This window comes from Neoarius graeffei, chromosome 3, assembly GCF_027579695.1.
Source record: "Neoarius graeffei isolate fNeoGra1 chromosome 3, fNeoGra1.pri, whole genome shotgun sequence".
NCBI lineage: Eukaryota > Metazoa > Chordata > Actinopteri > Siluriformes > Ariidae > Neoarius > Neoarius graeffei.
In genome coordinates, this window is record NC_083571.1 from 74,698,450 (window position 1) to 74,718,887 (window position 20,438).

At 42.0% G+C, this 20,438-nt stretch overlaps 1 protein-coding gene across 4 annotated transcripts in view; it reads left to right on the top strand.

Moving 5' to 3' along the window:
* slc5a6a (solute carrier family 5 member 6a) overlaps positions 1–20,438 on the top strand; it is a 114,858-nt gene that overhangs the window by 15,864 nt on the left and 78,556 nt on the right. For all 4 annotated transcript variants that reach the window (XR_009654366.1, XM_060917321.1, XM_060917318.1 and 1 more), the window contains exon 2: positions 13,563–13,995. Coding sequence is in view for 3 of the 4 variants with exons in the window: in XM_060917321.1 (XP_060773304.1) it covers positions 13,648–13,995 (348 nt within the window). In the remaining variant the exon portion in view is untranslated. The remainder of the gene's footprint in view (positions 1–13,562; positions 13,996–20,438) is intronic.

Sequence of the window (20,438 nt, forward strand, 5' to 3'; positions counted from 1 at the left end):
CTGTGGAATCAGACCCAATGGCCTAGCCTTTGCTCCCCATGTGCATCAGTGAGCCTTGAGTGCCCATGACCTTGTCACCGGTTCACCGGTTGTCCTGTCTTGGACCACTTTTTGTAGGTACTAACCACTGCATACTGGGAACACCCTACAATACCGGTTGTTTTGGAAATGCTGTGATCCAGTCAACTAGCCATCACAATTTCGTCCTTATGAAAGTCACCCGGATCTTATTTTTTTCCCCCCTGGTTTCAACATGTCAAAAACTGTCTGTTCACTTGTTGCCTAATATAGCAACAAATCATTACAGGCATTTGGCAGACACTCTGGGTAAGGGTGAAGTACAGCATACCCAGAGCAGCTTGGGGGTTAGGTACCTTGCTCAAGGGTACTTCGGCCATTCTTGCTGATCCAGGGAATCAAACCGGTGACCTCTTGGTCCCAAAGCTACTTCTCTGACTATTAGGCCATAGCCTCCCCTAGCAGAACTTGGAAAAAGTTGGGATGGTATTTTGAAATCAAATCTGGAAACAATGATTGGTAAATAATCTTTGACCTATATTGTACTTGAAACAATACAACAGCAGATTATTTTGTTTTCCTTCTTGAAACTTTTTTTTTCAAAATAATTATTTCAATAATTATTATTGCAACACCTTTCAAAAAAAGTTAGGAAATTTAAAGCATTTACCACTTTATAATGTTCGTGCTTTCCAATGAAGGTACCGCGCCTTTTAAATTTGATACCTGGTGGGTGCGTAGGTTCCAATAGAATAACTAGAAACAAAGGGAACTCGCACACCTAGATGCCGATATAATAATGCACTTTTATTACATATTAAAACAAACAAAAAGTGCTACCAAAGTGAAAAGTACAAACGTTTCGGTCACAATCAGACCATCCTCAGTGCAAACAATTAAAAATAAAGACACGCCCTTATATAGACAAGGCCACATACACGGAAGACAGGCCTATAACCAAGCCTGAATACAGGTTAGGGTGCATGGATAAAGACATCCTATCATCAGCACCGTTCCCGCCATCATACAACCAATGACATAATACCGGTACATAATTACAACAAATGTCACATGAAAATAAAAAATAAAAAAAAAACCCATCGGACAATAAGCGTAAGACTAAGTATACAAACTATTCATAGAAAACAAGTCAAGTAAAAATCATCATTCAATCCATTCGGTTGCAATGTTTTTAAATAAAAAATCCATCTGGCCTCACATCTCAGTAAAAACTGGCTAGTACAACTACTACGACGATTGGGGAGAACTCTGTCAATGCCAACAAACTTAAGATCATTAGCCAAATGTTTAGCTTCATTGAAGTGTCTTGTAACTGGCAATTTAGAGTCCCCCCTATATATCGCGCTCCGATGCTCATTGAGACGGATTCTCGACTGTCTCCGGGTGCACCCCACATATTGTAAACCACAGGGACAGCTTAGGAGGTAGATCACATTAATAGAATTACATGTTATAAATTTTCTAATGTTATAGCGTCTTCCTGTTGTGAAACTGGTAAAATAGTCCGTTTTATGAATATTATTGCAAGACACACAATTACGGCAGGGGAAAAAACCAGTAATGTCATCCAGTCGTGCGCACGGGCGTTTGGAGTGATCAATGGTATCTGAATGTACCAGCCTATCTTTAAGGTTCGGAGACCTAGAATATGTAAAAAGAGGCGGCTGGGAAAAAAGTTCAGAACATTCATTATCAGTTTGAAGGACATGCCAGTGTTGTTTAACAATGTTTTTTATCTGATGACTAAAGGGTGTGTACGTGGTGCAGCAGATGAGAGGAGGATCCTTGCACGGTGGTTTTGCACCTGAACAAGTGCGACCTGAATTGCCCTCAAATTTCACCCGGCCCAGGGCAGAACCAAGGACATCAGTGGCATAACCACGCTGGATAAACTGTTCGTACATTTTGTCTGCCTCTATCAGGAAATCCTCATCCCTCTGGCAAATCCGCCTTACACGTAAAAATTGACTATAGGGGAGCCCACGTTATTTTTAATTGTTTGCACTGAGGATGGTCTGATTGTGACCGAAACGTTTGTACTTTTCACTTTGGTAGCACTTTTTGTTTGTTTTAATATGTAATAAAAGTGCATTATTATATCGGCATCTAGGTGTGCGAGTTCCCTTTGTTTGTTTCCACTTTATAATGTTGCCATTCCTTTGCACAACACTGAAAAGATGTTTAGGGAATGAAGATACGAAGTGAAGTGTTTCAGGTGTTATTTCGTCCCATTCTTCCTGCAAACAGGTCTTAAGGTGTGCAACAGTACGGGGTCGTCATTGTCATATTTTTCATTTCAAAATTTGCTCCACGTTCTCTATTGGGGACAGAGGGGACACACCCTCTTCTTCCACAGCCATGCCTTTGTAATGTGTGTGCATAATGTGGTTTTGCATTGTCTTGTTGAAATATCCCTGGAAAAGATGTTATCATAAAGGCACCATTATGTTGTACTTTTCTGGAATATATTAAGGGTATTTTTGTGCGTTAATGTTGCCATCACGGAAGTACCATTTACCTTACAAGGGGGAAAGGTCAGACCATGACAGACCCTGGCTTTTGGACTTGTTGCTGGTAACAGTCTGGATGGTCCTTTTGGTCTTTGGTTCAGAGCACATAACATCCATTTCTTCCAAAAAAAAAAAGACCTGGAATATTCAAGTACTAGGCCTTTTCAGGATACTGATTTTGTACCAAATCATAATCATCTGTTGGCATCACCGGTTTCAAATAATCTAATTATTTGTTTTACCTCATTACAAGCACTTGATTTTCCCCGCCTCAACTTTTTTGGAATGTGTTGCTGCCCTGAAATGCAGGAATGAAGTGAAGCTGACCAGACAAAACATGAAATATCTTGGGTTTATAATGTCTGTAATGAAATACAAGTTAAAATGTAGAAATCACTGCTTTATTATTATTATTATTATTATTATTAATAATTTTTTTAATTTGCATTTTCCATACCATACTTCTTTTGATTTGGGGTTGTATATTACTCATCTGAAGCAGTGAACAAATGCATGCCGCGCGCGCGCGCGCGCACACACACACACACACACACACACACACACACGGAGCGCGAGTGCAGTGCAGGGCTCAGCATTAACTTTTTAATCCACTTGTCCAAGCAGCAAGATTTTTTACTTGTCCTGACTGTAGTGGCCAAAGTAGAATTAATATAGATGTGAATTACAAAAAGGTATAAATAATTTCATTTGAGTGTGTAATTTCATATAAGTAATTTATTTCATGATTAAAATGGTGAATAGCATGTGGCAAGGTTAGAAGAATTAGAAGCATTAGAATTAATATGTGAAGAATTAGAACTGTCTCACGCTTCTCAAGAATTAGAATTCATTCAGCTATATAAGAACGGTCTCGCGCTTCTCAGGTAGAGCTCGAGAAGCCGTGGAAGCGAACAGTTTTTCTTACCTGACTCCCTGACTCTCTGCATCTTGGGACCTTTGTAATTGTTAAACCGAGGATTAAAGTTCAACTTTCAAGACGTTTCAAGTGGATTTATTGCCAGGCACATGGACATTGAGAGTGGAAACAGTTACTTTGGGTCAGAGACTTTGTCAGTGTAAGCTATAGCACTTTTCTCAAAGTCTCACTAAGAACAAGCCTCTACATTGACCATGTATTAGCTTTTCCTGACCATAATATTTTTGTTACTATATATTTAGCCTACTAGTTCAGTGAAAGGAAAGCGGTTTAAGTTTATCAAAAAGCAGGTATAGTTATGGTAATTATGCTTTAATGATTTGTAACTTTTCAATAAAACTCAAACTTTAACTGTAACAATAAACACAAACTATCCAATGCCCCATTATGATGCGTGTGTTATAACCCATTACCTGATATGCAGCTTGAAGAGTTATACTCGCCCAAATTCAAAGCTTCTGGAAGAAATAAAGTTAAATGTTGATTAATCCAGAAAAAACTTGAAGTATAAATTAATTTAAAGAAATGAAACTGAAAGAAAATGAGTTGGACATAAGGGTGACAGAATTGCATTGTGAATGAAGAAAAACTAAGTGAGTTCGGCACTGTGGTAGAGTTCCTGCAAAATATTTTACAACATTTGTGATCATTAATGTGTATCATACAAAAGAAAAATACAAGTGAAATGAAGATTCACCCCAGATATTTATTTTATTGAGGTATTTGATAGCCATTTATCCGATTTCGAAGAATTCATAGTCTAATAATCTATAATTAGATATTACGACATGGTTATGTTTACACATGCACCTGCTGTACTCGGCTACCCCGGAATTTCATAAACAATAACATGGCCGGATTGAGGTGATTTTGATTGAACTAGTTTTGTTGGAACTTGTTGGAACGTGTCTGACACGCAGATGCGGATTTGACTTCTCATCTCATCTCATTATCTCTAGCCGCTTTATCCTTCTACAGGGTCGCAGGCAAGCTGGAGCCTATCCCAGCTGACTACGGGCGAAAGGCGGGGTACACCCTGGACAAGTCGCCAGGTCATCACAGGGCTGACACATAGACACAGACAACCATTCACACTCACATTCACACCTACGGTCAATTTAGAGTCACCAGTTAACCTAACCTGCATGTCTTTGGACTGTGGGGGAAACCGGAGCACCCGGAGGAAACCCACGCGGACACGGGGAGAACATGCAAACTCCACACAGAAAGGCCCTCGCCGGCCCCGGGGCTCGAACCCAGGACCTTCTTGCTGTGAGGCGACAGCGCTAACCACTACACCACCGTGCCGCCCGGATTTGACTTGCCCAGACCAAACATTTGGTTGTCCTGGACAGTTGGGCTACCGTTAATGTCGAGCCCTGCAGTGGCACCCGGGGAGATATATAATTTTTTTTCAGAAATAGAAGCATATGATGGCTTTATGTTATGATGGGAAACGGCGTTCTAGTGTGCCCGTTACGCAGGGCTCTACAGTGCGCACATTTCACTCGCATTTGCGGGTGAATTTTTCGGCATGCGAACGACGAAAAAAAACGCGCATTCGTGCGAGGGCTTCTTGCGGCCGACAATTTAGGAAAGCACTGAGCACAGACCTGGGCTCACGCTAGCCGCTCGCACGTCCGCAAATTGCAAAGTTTTATTCCAATTTGCGAAAAGAAAATCATCTGTATTCGCATTTTATGCGAAAGTCATTTAAAGTTTAAGCAAAATCCATCAAACAATTGCGATTTCTCAAGATGAACAGTACCTTTCGTGTCCATCTTCGATGTTTTGATTTATAACCAACGCCCCCGAGTTTCGAAGCTTCTTATTGGTTGACCGCAAATTACGTCTTCCAACAGCAGCGCATAGACATGCTGTATAAACATAGACGCCGCCTTCTGTGTAGAATCATACGTCATCCTCGCCGCCATATTGGATGTGGCAAAGTGGAGATTCTTCAGCCGTCTCTGGTATAGCGTCTAGACAGTAGCCGAGAATAAAGATGCCTCATTCATGTGCTGCGTTTAACTGTACCAACAGGTTTACCGTCCAAACGAGCTCACATGGGATTACCTTTCACAGGTGAGACTGGAAAAATACTTTTCAATACTGTTCCTTCAGTCTTCAGTTTCCCAGCTCATCTCCATCGGGTAGGTGTATAGTTATAAGCAGTGAGAATTAGATAATACAGTGCCACACTATGATGAACGTTTTTGAACGTATGATGAATGTTTTTAACCTTTCTGAATGTTAAGGAATCAGTGATGTATTTTGTTTTGGTATGACGTTAGAACCTGGCCGAACTCAGTTTGGTGGTCATTCAGAATATTGACGGGTATTTCGCACACTATTTATAACCATCACATTAAAAGTTATATATGTTGTTTTGATGCCTGTTTGTTTCCCAAATATATACCGTACGTGTGTGTCTTAATGGGTGAATAAAAGGCATCGAGTTAAATATTATTGTAGAAAGGGGCTTTATGAAGTTCAGTACATTTACTTGCATTGGTTTACGGGGAAGATTTGCCACATCAAATACGGCGGACACTCTGACGTATCCCAGCAACGGGGCCACCAGCTCAATGCGGCGTCTATGTTTATATGTCTATGTAGCAGCGGACCTTACATATAAAATGATCAATTTCCGAGTTGCGCTGATAACGTCGGCAATTCTCGCTCATTAGTGAACAAGATTGTAGCGAGGTTTGTTTAAAATAAATTATCCGACTTTACGTATGACAAACTTATCTAAAAAGTGAGAACATATTAGAATGTTCTGTTAGCTTTCTCAGTTAGGGATAAAAAACACGATATAACCATTCTAAAGACGCATTTTCTACATAATATCAACCCTGACACAACTTTGGAAGAACTCCCAGATGAACCAGGATATATCGACCAAGTGTACCTTGTTTTCAGAGCGTTTTGACGCACATGGTTCAAAGTTTTGACTGCAAGTGTTTCATTTGAGAAATTAATGGTGAATATCATTATATTTGGGTCATGAGATTAATTTATAAGAAACAACCATTGATTTTAACTCCCTGAGCTCCCTTCATCCTACCCATAAAGACACCCCCCTCCCCCTAAACACACACACACACACACAGATTCCAATTATACACACACACACATACATACACACATCTCAATAATGAAAATACACACACACGCGAGGCAATACCAGTGGTTGAGATGTTAAAGGGGTACGAAATATATACAGTTGCTGATGTGACAAAGTAACGTATTCTTAAGTATTCTATCAAATTTATATATTAGAAAACAACAAAATATCTTGGTAATTGTAAATATAATACTTTATACGCTAAACCGCACAAGAGTCGCCATTTTTAAAAGACCGTGACGTCAGCGCTACCCACTGCACTAGCGGAACTCTCCGAAATAGAGGAGATAAGCGTGTAATCATGGCGTCGGGCGCATCAAGTGAAAGCGACAGCTCTGTCGAATCATACGAAGAGATCCCGCAAGACACACTGCAAGCAGGCTATGGCTTAGAAGGGTACCAGTTTGAACCTAGGAGAGGTACTCTCGACTCCGGTGATGAAATAAGAGAAGAAAGCTCGGATGACGGCGAGGATGAGACCAGGCCCGGCACCGTGGGGGGGCGAAAGGGGGCGTCGCCCCCTCGTGGCTACAGCCCCGCCCCCTCAACGGAGACTCAGATCACTTAATTGTTTTCTTAATTGTTATTGTGGGTGTATGTGTGAAATGCTGACACAGCCGCACACACACAGACCTGTGATAAGGACAGGGGGAGGGGTCGTGCAGGTGGGGGTTTTACATGTACACTTACAAGTGCACTGTCTCTGCAATATCCTGTAATATGCAGTCAGTTTACGGGAGTAGTCTTTCCCCCACCGAATTAAACGAATTCAATCACGATATTGTGAATCCATTTTCTTTCTTTGTAGGCTAAGTTTATCTCCGTTTATGTTGGTGTATGTGTTCATATATGGTCCGGTTTGTGCGCAAATAGCGTAAGAATATGTGTTGTCACCCCCCATGCAGCGGGGATGAAAATTCATCACTTCAGAGTGTTTTGTCCCCTACACGCCTAAACTGGGATCGCGGATTAAGTGGTTAGCGTCGACTCGGTGCGAGTCAGGAAGGCTATTACTGGTGCAGCCGCGGGGTCTGTTGATTTATTTTTTTTATTATGATTTTGGCCGCCGAGCCAAGTACCTTAGACTTGCACTGACGTTTTGTTTTCATACCGCGGAGCTATTTGTATGTATTTTAAATTTAAAGGACTTGCCTGTAGGTTTGTGTGTGTTGTTTTATGTTTGGCATCTTTCCGGTTGTAACGCGTGTCTGTGAGAAAATTGGAGGGGAGGGTTAACAGGTGGGCACGGGTGTTGATAAAACTGCCCTGGTAATATGTCACATGATTTTCCCGTACTAAAGCAACCTTTGGGGCCGTGGTTTTGTGGTTGGCGCAGTTAATTGTTTGAAACACGTTGTCAGACCGCCATCACTACTACACACTATATGAAAAATATTTGCCCCCTTGCGATTTCTAATTGCCCCCTTAGTAAACTGTTCCTGGCGCCGGGCCTGGATGAGACTGATGCTGACCATGGGCATGGCGAGCGTGGGGCAGAGCGTCTGCGTGCAGGTGACACGGTGTGGTGCTCGTGCGGAAAATGTAACGTGGAGTTGCTCACGAGTCCAGCAGAATTTATTTGCTGCAATGAGATAGGCGCCACCCGTGGATTTGCGAAATCGTCGCAAGAGGCAGAAACAGGTATTTCACATGTGCTATTCCCAACCTCAATGAGCCAACACAACTGGGCATATACATATGTCATGAGTGTTACGCAGAGAAAATGAACGTGCATTCTGATTGGATAAAATTAATATCATGGCGGGCTGTTCAAACTGCGGAAATAGTTTGCTTGAGCTACTTTCAAAACGCTATAACTTTCCAACCTTAGAACAAAAAACTTTTGTAAGTCTTGAATAAGTTTCGTTAATGTGTTTTATTGTTATATTTACTCTATATATTGCCCTCTGTTCCCCTTTAAAATAGAATTTTGAAAAAAATAAAATTAATTTAGCAAGGACAGCCACTGATATTGGTCAAGTCAGACACTGATGTTGCCCAGGCCAACTTGGCCAGTTCAAATTTATACATGACCCATAGGTGTGATAAATCCCTGATAGAGTTGGAAGCCACTCACCATGCAGTTATGTTACACAGCCAGTCAGCATACTACAGAGGGTGACTAAGGGCTAAAAGGTGCATAGATAGCAAACAATGCAAAGCACATCACACCAGATGTTAGATATAATTATAATGAAAAATATGGACTCTGTAAACCAGATTAAGCGGGTTAAATTAAACACACAATTTCATTACATACAGTGGGGCAAAAAAGTATTTAGTCAGTCACCAATTGTGCAAGTTCTCCCACTTAAAAAGATGAGAGAGGCCTGTAATTTTCATCATAGGTATACCTCAACTATGAGAGACAAAATGAGAAAAAAAAAATCCAGAAAATCACATTGTCTGATTTTTAAAGAATTTTTTGCAAATTATGGTGGAAAATAAGTATTTGGTCAATAACAAAAGTTCATCTCAAAACTTTGTTATATACCCTTTGTTGGCAATGACAGAGGTCAAACGTTTTCTGTAAATCTTCACAAAGTTTTCACACACTGTTGCTGGTATTTTGGCCCATTCCTCCATGCAGATCTCCTCTAGAGCAGTGATGTTTTGGGGCTGTCGCTGGGCAACACGGACTTTCAACTCCCTCCAAAGATTTTCTATGGGGTTGAGATCTGGAGACTGGCTACGCCACTCCAGGACCTTGAAATGCTTCTTACGAAGCCAATCCTTCGTTGCCCAGGCGGTGTGTTTGGGATCATTGTCATGCTGAAAGACCCAGCCACATTTCATCTTCAATGCCCTTGCTGATGGAAGGAGGTTTTCACTCAAAATCTCACGATACATGGCCCCATTCATTCTTTCCTTTACACGGATCAGTCGTCCTGGTCCCTTTGCAGAAAAACAGCCCCAAAGCATGATGTTTCCACCCCCATGCTTCACAGTAGGTATGGTGTTCTTTGGATGCAACTCAGCATTCTTTCTCCTCCAAACACGACAAGTTGAGTTTTTACCAAAAAGTTCTACTTTGGTTTCATCTGACCATATGACATTCTCCCAATCCTCTTCTGGATCATCCAAATGCTCTCTAGCAAACTTCAGACGGGCCTAGACATGTACTGGCTTAAGCAGGGGGCACTGCAGGATTTGAGTCCCTGGTGGCATAGTGTGTTACTGATGGTAGCCTTTGTTACTTTGGCCCCAGCTCTCTGCAGGTCATTCACTAGGTGCCCCCATGTGGTTCTGGGATTTTTGCTCACCGTTCTTGTGATCATTTTGACCCCACGGAGTGAGATCTTGCGTGGAGCCCCAGATCAAGGGAGATTATCGGTGGTCTTGTATGTCTTCCATTTTCTAATAATTGCTCCCACAGTTGATTTCTTCACACCAAGCTGCTTACCTATTGCAGATTCAGTCTTCCCAGCCTGGTGCAGGTCTACAATTTTGTTTCTGGTGTCCTTTGACAGCTCTTTGGTCTTGGCCATAGTGGAGTTTGGAGTGTGACTGTTTGAGGTTGTGGACAGGTGTCTTTTATACTGATAACGAGTTCAAACAGGTGCCATTAATACAGGTAACGAGTGGAGGACAGAGGAGCCTCTTAAAGAAGAAGTTACAGGTCTGTGAGAGCCAGAAATCTTGCTTGTTTGTAGGTGACCAAATACTTATTTTACCGAGGAATTTACCAATTAATTCATTAAAAATCCTACAATCTGATTTCCTGGATTCTTTCCCCCAATTCTGTCTCTCATAGTTGAAGTGTACCTATGATGAAAATTACAGGCCTCTCTCATCTTTTTAAGTGGGAGAACTTGCACAATTGGTGGCTGACTAAATACTTTTTTACCCCACTGTATATACAGTTGATGAAATGATCAAAATAAGAGGATTCAAGAATAAATAAGCATGCTATGAACATAAATCAAGAACATGGAAAGACAAAGGCAGGAAACAAGCTTGCAAACACTATTGAAACACCAACAAACTACAATAACAATTCATTTTTCAATATTATGTCAGTGCAAGAAATATTTAGAAGTATAACATATCTTGCTAAAAAAATTACTTTGCTAAAAAGAAAATTATTTCAGCATTTCTTGCTAAGCGAAATTGCAAATTGCTAAAGAAAAATTTGAGTCTTTAGCACTTTTCGCTAAAACAATTTGGGTCCTAGAGTGAGCACAGACAGACGCGACGAGTTTAACATTCTAAAATGTATCAAACGTTAAACTGCAAAGTATGTAAATCCAGCGCTGGATAGCCTACCTAATATTTTTTACACTTGAGACAAGAAAATTACATCAATGTGTTCATCAGAGCCTTGTAGTGCTCAATGTGAAAGAATTTTGTGAATATCTCCTTCCGTTTTCATGTAAATCCCCGTTGTTTGGAGGGAGCGCTCTGAGAAAATCCTTCACTTTCTGTGTGACACTCTGTGTCTCTGCGCTCAGCACGCGGATGTGGGAGGGGCTTCTCTCTCTCTCTCTCTCTCTCTCTCTCTCTCACACACACACACACACACACACGAGGGAGGGGCTGCTCCCTCTCAGAGAGACACAGGCTTGTAGCATCATGGCAGTGTAACGAGTAACGGCCTGTATTGTTGTAAGTGTGTGTGTTCAGTGTTGTGTACGTGCGTGCGTGTGTGTGTTCTGCCTGCGCCTTGCTCCCTGTCTGTAGTTGCGTGTATTGCCTCTGTCTTGCACTGCAGTGGTTCCCACGGTAGCCGGGGGGGAGTGAAAAAGTTACATTTTTTTTTTTGCCGTTCTGCCATGCTAGTGTGTTTTACCGGGACATGGGATTTCAGCATTTTTATTCTTCTCAGTCTGTAGCTTGAATAAGTTTAGGATACTGAATAACACTTTCAGTTAAAGTTGAGTCTGGTGCTTTTGTGCTGACGCTACAATAGCCTACTATCACAATAAATATCCACCGTAACATTTCCCGTTTTCTACTCATCTTTCTGTGATTGCCCCTCTTTCCCACGGTTGTATGTTGTGGGTGTGGCATTAGGTGGGAAAAGTGCTTTTTAGCGATTCATCTGATCGTTCAACTGAGAGCTGGTTCGGACCGAGCTGAGAAATATATTCGCTATGCAGAGAATAACGGCGTTTTTTTAAAAGCAATGATGGTGGAAACAAGAATAAAAGAACAGACGAGGAAGACAGTGTAGTGAAGAAAGCTAGAACGACAGGAGAAGGTGCGGGAAAATTATATAATGAGATGGAAAGCACACACCCCAGTGCAAACATTTAGATGGGAACATACAACACAGCAGAAAAACAAATAATATACAGTATATACAAATGGTGCATGTCACAACACAGCAGAAAAACAAAGAATATATATATACAACTGGGGGTGTTGAGTTGCAGATGTTAATTGCACATTAGTTATAGAAACTCAGTTCAGCTACAAAACTCAGGATATTGCACTGTATTTGGTATTGCATTCTATTGGGTATGGATGTAAAAGTGTAGAAATATAAAATATACAAAAGCTATAAAAACTAAAAAGTTGCTCTGTGAGGTTGCACTGTAATAAGTATTGCACTGTATCAGGCAAGTGTGAGAATATTGTCCTTTTAGGTCCTTGTTGGTGCATTGTTGCACCTGCCAGAAGTGGCATCAGTCAGTGCATGTAATTAGCCTTTTTCACATTACGTCACTTGCAGAAGAACCTCACATCCGTTTTCAGCCTTTTGAATGGAAGAAGAGGCAGCATGCTAATCTGCTGGCTAACAAGTAGCAACCATAGAAAGTCACTAAACTTCCTTTCCAAAACAAGGCAGATAGGTGACTGGAATGGTCGCTAACAATACGTAATGATAAACAACAATGCGCAATATTATTATCAGTCTTATCTGTGAATGACACAGTTTTGTTAACATATGTTGCCGCCATATACCTCTTCTTCCATTCAAAAGGCTGAAAACGGATACGAGTTCCCCTGCAAGTGACGTAATGTGAAAAAGGCTAATTGTTCAAGGTGGTTATGGCCTGTGGGGAAAAAACTGTTTTTGAGTCTGTTGGTCCTTGCTTTGATGCACCTGTAACGCCTGCCTGAGGGCAGCAAGTCAAAGAACTCCGAGCCAGGGTGGGAGCTGTCCTTGATGATGTTAGCTCTGCTGAGCTCTGCTCTCTGTTTAGCTACTGTTTGTTCATTTATTCAGTTGTTCATTATTCATTCATTCGTTCATTCATTCATTCTCAATTGAATTTTGCATTTTATGTGTTGGTGTGTCTAAGATTTGTGCTGCAATAAACCTTTAAAATGAAAACCTGCTTGTGCCCCCATTTTTTTTTTTTCCCCTGTGCTCCTAAAATTTTTAACTTAGGAGCACGTGTGCTCCTGAAAAAAAGTTATTGTAGAGTCCTGTCGTTACGTCACGGCGGATATCCAGTTTCAGCATAAATGGCTGTGCCTAGGTAAGCCTATTTTTAACAATATCATATCAATTTATCCATTTTAAAAGTTATTTTTAATTTAAATGTGCGATGGGGCACATCAAGACACTTGATCGGCAAACAGCATTTATTTTTGGGTTTTGTTTGACTTTACTGGAACTTTTCGTGTATCAAAACAATTCTAAACTCATGGCATGAATATGTGGTAAAGGTCATCTTGGTGTGTGTTAGCTATGCGGGGATTAGCTGCATGGTTCTTGGTCAAACTTTGTTTAAACTCTATTGGTGATCATTGAGTTGCAGTTTAAGCCACCACCCACCAGAAAGGCCCAAAAGGCACAGGTTCTATTCGAGTCTTCATCACCAAAATGTATGCAGAGCACCAATCTAACCAAGATTTTGGCTTGGCTGGCTGCATTGCTGTTGCATTTTAACCTATGATGTAATTACATTTATTTATGGCATTATCATGGTGATGCTATTTGGAAGATATTTCAAGGTTAATCGTTTACCATACTGTGCTCTTTACTTCTCCACAGAGGCACTAGTGAAGAGTCTATGGCCAGCCACCCACTGTTGCTATACTAGTCAATTTGCCGTGGCCATACCGCTCCAGGGTACATCATGGGCAACATGGGCCAGATGCAGTTCACTGCAGTGGACTACGCCATCTTCGTGCTGCTCCTTGTAGCCTCAGCAGGTATTGGCCTGTTCCATGCATTTTCAGGGGGCCGCCAGAGCACCACTCATGAGTTCCTGCTGGCTGATCGCAGCATGAGCTGCCTACCTGTTTCACTGTCCCTGCTTGCCACCTTCCAGTCAGCTGTAGCCATCTTGGGTGCGCCGGCTGAAATCTATGCTTACGGCACGCAATACTGGTTCCTGGGCTGCTCCTACTTCCTGGGCCTGCTCATCCCAGCACACGTCTTCATTCCTGTTTTCTACCGTCTGCGCCTTTCCAGCGCCTACCAGGTAGCATGTGTTCTAAAATATGTTAATAAGGATGGGTTTTTCAGGCAAAACTACCATTATGTTTCACTGCTTTATTTAAATAATTTTTTAATAATGTATTTCTTTCAAATGACTATGCATAATTATCATTCATTTGCAAATTCTAGCTTTTTCCAGGAAGGATTGCACTGTACTTCATTTTTATTTTTTCCATTTATTAATATTTTCACTTTTTTTTTTTTAATACCCATGTTACCTTCCTGTTGGACCAAATGAGCAAATGAAGTCTACAACAAACTCCACTGCCCTCAGCTTTTGTTCTGACATTTTGCTCATATGAAATTAAAAAAAACTAAATAATATTCAAGAAGCTAAATGTACTGTTCAGTTTTGAGGACTTTTTCAAATATTTGGATTTTCTAAATTCTAAAGACTATCTCACTGAAACAAAACCCCAGAAATGACCAAAATAAATTTTATTAGGGCTTCTGTAAAGTTAGTAGTACTTCATACTTAAAAGTATCCATAATAGATTAATATAGATTAATAACAAATTCAGTTGATATGGTTCAGAGGGTATTGGTTAGCTTATTATCAACATGTTCAAAGGAATAATAAAATTCTGTGTTGATTTCTAGGTGGTTATTAATGACTATTAGTATAAATACGGAGGTGATTATAGGAAATTGCATGCACTGATTGGTCAAGAAATTCAGACTATTTCTCGATAATCACCTCGAGCAACTCTGCAAAATGGTGGCCAATTGCTTTGTCACTGTAAGCGAGGAAGAATTACAAATTATGAAAGAAAATGCTGTTCCTAAAAGCACTAAAGATGCTACAAAGTTTGGTCTAAAACTATTCAAAGGTAAGGTGGAATTGTGATTTATTTTTCTGTTTCAAAACAAAGTATTTTATGTGAGTCGGCATAGATAAGTGACACAATTCTGTGCTGCACCATTATTATGTTTACATGCTGCTTTTGAAGTTTGACACATTATTTTTTTTAATAAGGTTTTTTTTTTTTTTAAATAATCATCTGTGTATTTATACTGAAACAATTATCTGCCTCCAGCTCGGTGAATATTATGTATTGGTTATTATTCACCAATATTCACTTCGCCTTTGGTGTATAATTGTTAATTACAGTGTCTTGTAAAAGTATTCATCCCCTAGGTGTTTGTTTTGTTGCATTACAAGCTGGAATTAAAATGGATTTTTGGGGGTTAGCACCATTTGAGTTGTACAACATGCCAACAACTTTTAAAGGTGCAAATTGTTTTACTTTGACACAAGCAAAATTAAGATGAAAAAACAGAAATCTGGTATGTGCATAGATATTCATCCCCTTTTGTATGAAACCCCTAAATAAGGGCTGCTCCAACCAGTTCACTTCATAAGTCACATAATTAGTTGATTAAGATCCACCTGTGTGCAGTCAAAGTGTCACATGATGTCTGTATAAATCGACCTGTTCTGGAAGGACCCTGACTCTGCAACACTACTAAGGAGCACTCCAAACAGGTCAGAGACAAAGTTGTGGAGAAGTATGGATCAAGGTTGGGTTATAAAAAATATCCCAAACTTTGACTAAACCACGGAGCACCATTAAATCCATTATAGCAAAATGGAAAGAATATGGCACCACTACAAACCTGACAAGAGAAAGCCACTCACCAAAACTCACAGACTGGGTAAGGAGGGCATTAATCAGAGATGCAACAAAAACACCAAAGATAACACTGAAGGAGCTGCAAAGATCCACAGTGGAGATGGGAGTATCTGTCCATCGAATCGCTTTAAACCATAAACTCCACAGAGTGAGGCTTTATGGAAGAGTGGCCAGAACAAAGTAATTGCTTAAAGAAAAATCTAAGAAAACGCGTTTGGAGTTTGCCCAATAGCATGTGGCAGACTCCCCAAACACATGGAAGAAGATTCTCTGGTCAAATCAGATTAAAATTGAACGTTTTGGGCATCATGGGAAATGCCATGTGTGGTGCAATCCCAACACCCTGAGAACACCATTCCTATAGTGAAGCATGGTGGTTGCAGCATCATGTTGTGGGGATATTTTTCATCTGCAGGGACAGGAAAGCTGGTCAGGACTGAAGGAACAATGGATGCCACTAAATACAGGGTATTTCTGGAGGAAAACCTGTTTGAGACTGGGACGAAGGTTCACATTCCAGCAGTAGGCCTGTCGCGATATTCGATATACCGACTTATCGTACGGTAAATGAAAATGAACTTGGTAATTTTTTTTTTTTTTTACCCTGATTTTGGCATTTACATGCTGTATGTCTACATAGGGAAGTCACTAGAGTATTAGCTTGACCCATTGACTGAGTAAAACACTGTATTGTTTTCTGTTGTCTCACGCAGCTCTCTGTCAGAGGCGGGGCCTCCCAGCATGCAACAGTTATCCAGCCAGGGTATCCACTGAATGGGGAAAAGACAATAACACGTTGCTCCGTTGTACAGACCATAGGCATAGAATTGGGTATGGACGTGTCCCTACCAATATCAAACGATGGCTGATATGTCCTTACCAATATTTCTGATTGAAGAAAAAAAAATCACACTCCATGCGTGGTACACAAATGGTTCCTGTCGGTTTCCATTGGGCGAAACACCACACAAAATTTGCTCATGAATATCTGCTCTGGGGGCGTGGTCACCAAAACGGCAAGCTTGTTTGGCTACCATGTCAATTAGCAAGTGCAGTTGCAGTGCAGTGGCCGGCTGCTAGCTAGCAAACTGTCCTTGAGGAATGTAACGTTAGATTAGCTTGTAAAACGAATCCGTTAACGACAGTTCGTATTCAGTGTGTAAAAACGATAACATACAAATATGACTGTTTTCTAAGTTTGTGTGGCATGTGAATAACAATCCGACTTGATACTAACAACTGGTGTTCGTTAAGGTCACAAAGACATTATTAAATCATATCAAATTGTGCTAATGTTGGCTAACTTTGCACCGAGTTTGGCTTGTGAAGTGCCTGCAAACTTTAGCAGCCCACTAACCCTTAATTTGAAGTGCTTCAGTTAAGACCTGCAGAGCCCTGACCAAGTTCATGTAACATGACTCATGTAAACAACAACCCGATGGTGATGTGGACATTGTTTGTGGCCCAGACACCTTTTAATCAAATAAAACATTTTCACATAATAAGCAAAACAGCCTCCGCCTTCTTGATCAGAAGTTTTTGGTTACTCCCGCCTCTCTTTTGACAACGTCACATACTGAATACACACATATGCTGAACTGATTGGTTTTCAAGGGGGTTCATTTGAAAGCTGTAGGCTAAAAACTTTTCTCTGTGGAACCCTGTCACTCCCTCCTCTCCCTCCCCTCTCCGCTCTGGGCTCAAGAAGACAAGAAAAGGGCAATAATATAACAATCAATCCGAATTCAGATACATTCTATTGTCAAGTAACCTTTCAACGTGTCAAAGTTCTCGAGCCCTCGTCCTGTTTTACCGTTGGATCAATCACATATCAGCTTAAACTAGCATTCTAAAACTAGTTAAAGATCACACAGAAGAGAGCCGACTCCCTCTGCCAGCCTCATGTAACGCAGTGTTTCAGGCTCCGTATGTGTTTTGCTTCCATTTATGAGGGATAGAAACATACACCCTCCTGATGGTCAATGCGTTATTCGCTTGTAAAACACATTGGTAGAATGAGTTAATCATCACATGCAAGATTTGCAATTAATCAAATGAATTGCATATTTATAATAATAATAATAATAATTTATTATTATTATTATTATTATTATTATTATTATTATTATTATTAATGAATTACTACAAATTTTAAAAGTCTGGACTTTGGAGAGATGATGGATACTCTTTTGGTGGAACACAACGGAGCAAAATATTGTGACCCTCTAATGTTGACCTGAAGTTGGCGCCACTGGGGGTTGGCATTGGGTTAATATTCCAAGATGGCGCCGTGGACGGTTGCCTCGGTACTTCGCTCTCTCGTACTTTCTACGTTTTTGTGTATTTGTTGTGTTTCTTGTGCTTCTTCTTTGGTCACATACTCCAGAGAAGAACTCATAAACATTGGAATAACCACCAGTAAAGTTTTTTGCATCGGTTTTCATCGAGCCGGAAAGTTTTCCAGAGCTACTTGTTGGAGGAGCAGCAGCTCTTTATGGTCTCCGCCGAGGATGCCGGAGACACCGGGGGAAGCGAGCCGGCGCGCTCATCAGGCTGAGGCAGTGGGGGTTTTGCACTGCACTCCCATCTATTCACCTGGCTAACATCCGCTCTCTGGCCAACAAGATGGATGAACTGCTGCTCCTCAACACAATCAACATGGATTTTAACAGATATGCTGCCTTGTGCTTCACCGAAACCTGGCTCGGTGAGCACATCCCAGACACTTCTCTCCACCTGCCTGGATTTCACCTGCACCGAGCGGACCGCGAAACGGAGCTCACGGGGAAAACGAGGGGAGGCGGAGTCTGCTTTTACATTAACGAAGGTTGGTGTACTGATGTCAGGGTTCGAAACAAATCATGCAGTCCTCATCTGGAGACATTATTCATAAACTGCAAACTGTTTTATGCCCTGTGAGAGTTTTCCTCGTTTATTCTGGTTGGAGTCTACATCCCTCCTCAGGCTTGTGTTACTGAGGCGTTACAACACCTGGCTGACCAGATAAACAACGTGGAGAAACACCCGGACTCTTTGCTCAGTGTTTTGGGGGACTTTAACAGAGCAAACCTCAGCCACAAACTGCCAAAATATAAACAGCACATTAAGTGTCCCACCAGGGACACTAACACTCGGGACCATTGTTACAGTTTTAAAGGACTCGTACCACTCTGTCCCCCGTGCAGCCTTGGGACTATCTGATCACTACATTGTTCATCTTATCCCGACCTACAGGCAGAAGCTGAAATCTGCTAAGCCTGTAGTCAAGACGGTGAGAAGATGAGGCCAAAGTGGAACTACAAGCCTGCTTTGACTGCACTGATTGGAGTGTTTTTGAGGCTGCAGCTTCAGACCTGCATGAACTGACTGATACCGTGACATCTTGCATCAGTTTTTGTGAGGATATGTGTGTGCCCACCAAGACCTTCCGCACAACCCTGGTTCACCGCAAAACTCAGGCAGCTTCGCCAGGCCAAGGAGGAGGCCTACAGAAGTGGGGACAGAGTCCTGTACAAACAGGCCAGAAACACACTGACGAAAGAGGTGAAAGCAGCTAAGAGGAGCTACGCTGAACGGATCAAAAACAGCCTTTCAGCCAACGATCTGGCGTCAGTGTAGATAGGCCTGAAGAATATCACCAGCTACGGGAGACCATCCCCCAACACTGCAATGAACCATCAACTGGCTGACGAGTTGAATGTGTTCTACTGCAGATTTGACACATTCACACCTCTCCCCCCCTCAGACATTAAAGACCATTTACACCCCCTGCTATTCTGCCTCCTCTTGCCTCTGACCCCACACCAGCACTCAAGATCTGTGAAGAGGATGTTTGTCAGCTTTTTCGCAGACAGAAGATCAGGAAGGCACTCGGCCCAGATGGCGTGTCACCCTCCTGTCTGAAGGTCTGTGCTGATCAGCTGGCCCCCATCTTCACCCAGATCTTCAATAGATCCCTGGAGCTGTGTGAAGTCCCCTCATGCTTCAAACGCTCCACAATAATCCCGGTTCCCAAAAAAACCACCATCACAGGACTTAATGACTACAGGCCTGTAGCCCTCACATTTGTAGTCATGAAGTCCTTCGAGAGACTGGTGTTGTCACACCTGAAGGACATCACAGACCCCCTGCTGGACCCCCTGCAGTTTGCCTACCGGGCAAACAGGTCAGCAGATGATGCAATCAATATGGGACTGCACTGCATCCTGCAACACCTTGACTCTGCAGGGATGTACGCCAGGATCCTGTTTGTGGACTTCAGTTTGGCGTTCAACACCATCATTCCAGACATCCTCCACACCAGGCTCACCCAGCTCACTGTGCCCTCCTCCACCTGTCAGTGGATTATAAACTTCCTGACTGACAGGAAGCAGCAGGTGAGGCTGGGGAGCACATCCAGCACCCAGACTATCAGCACTGGCACCCACCAGGGGTGGGTGCTCTCCCCACTGCTATTCTCCCTTTACACCAACGACTGCACCTCAAGAGACCCGTCTGTTAAACTCCTGAAATTTGCAGATGACACAACGGTCATCTGCCTCATCCGAGACGGTGACGAGTCTGCATACAGATGGGAGGTTGAACGGCTGGTCTGTTGGTGCGGTCAGAACAATCTGGAGCTGAACGCGGTCAGAACTGTGGAGATGAAGTGGACCTTAGGAGGAGGCCCCCCCCCCCCCCCAGCCTGCTGCCCATCACCAACAACACTGTGACTGCTGTTGAAACCTGAAGGTTTCTGGGCTCCACAATCTGCCAGGACCTGAAGTTGGAGACCAACACAGTCACCATCATC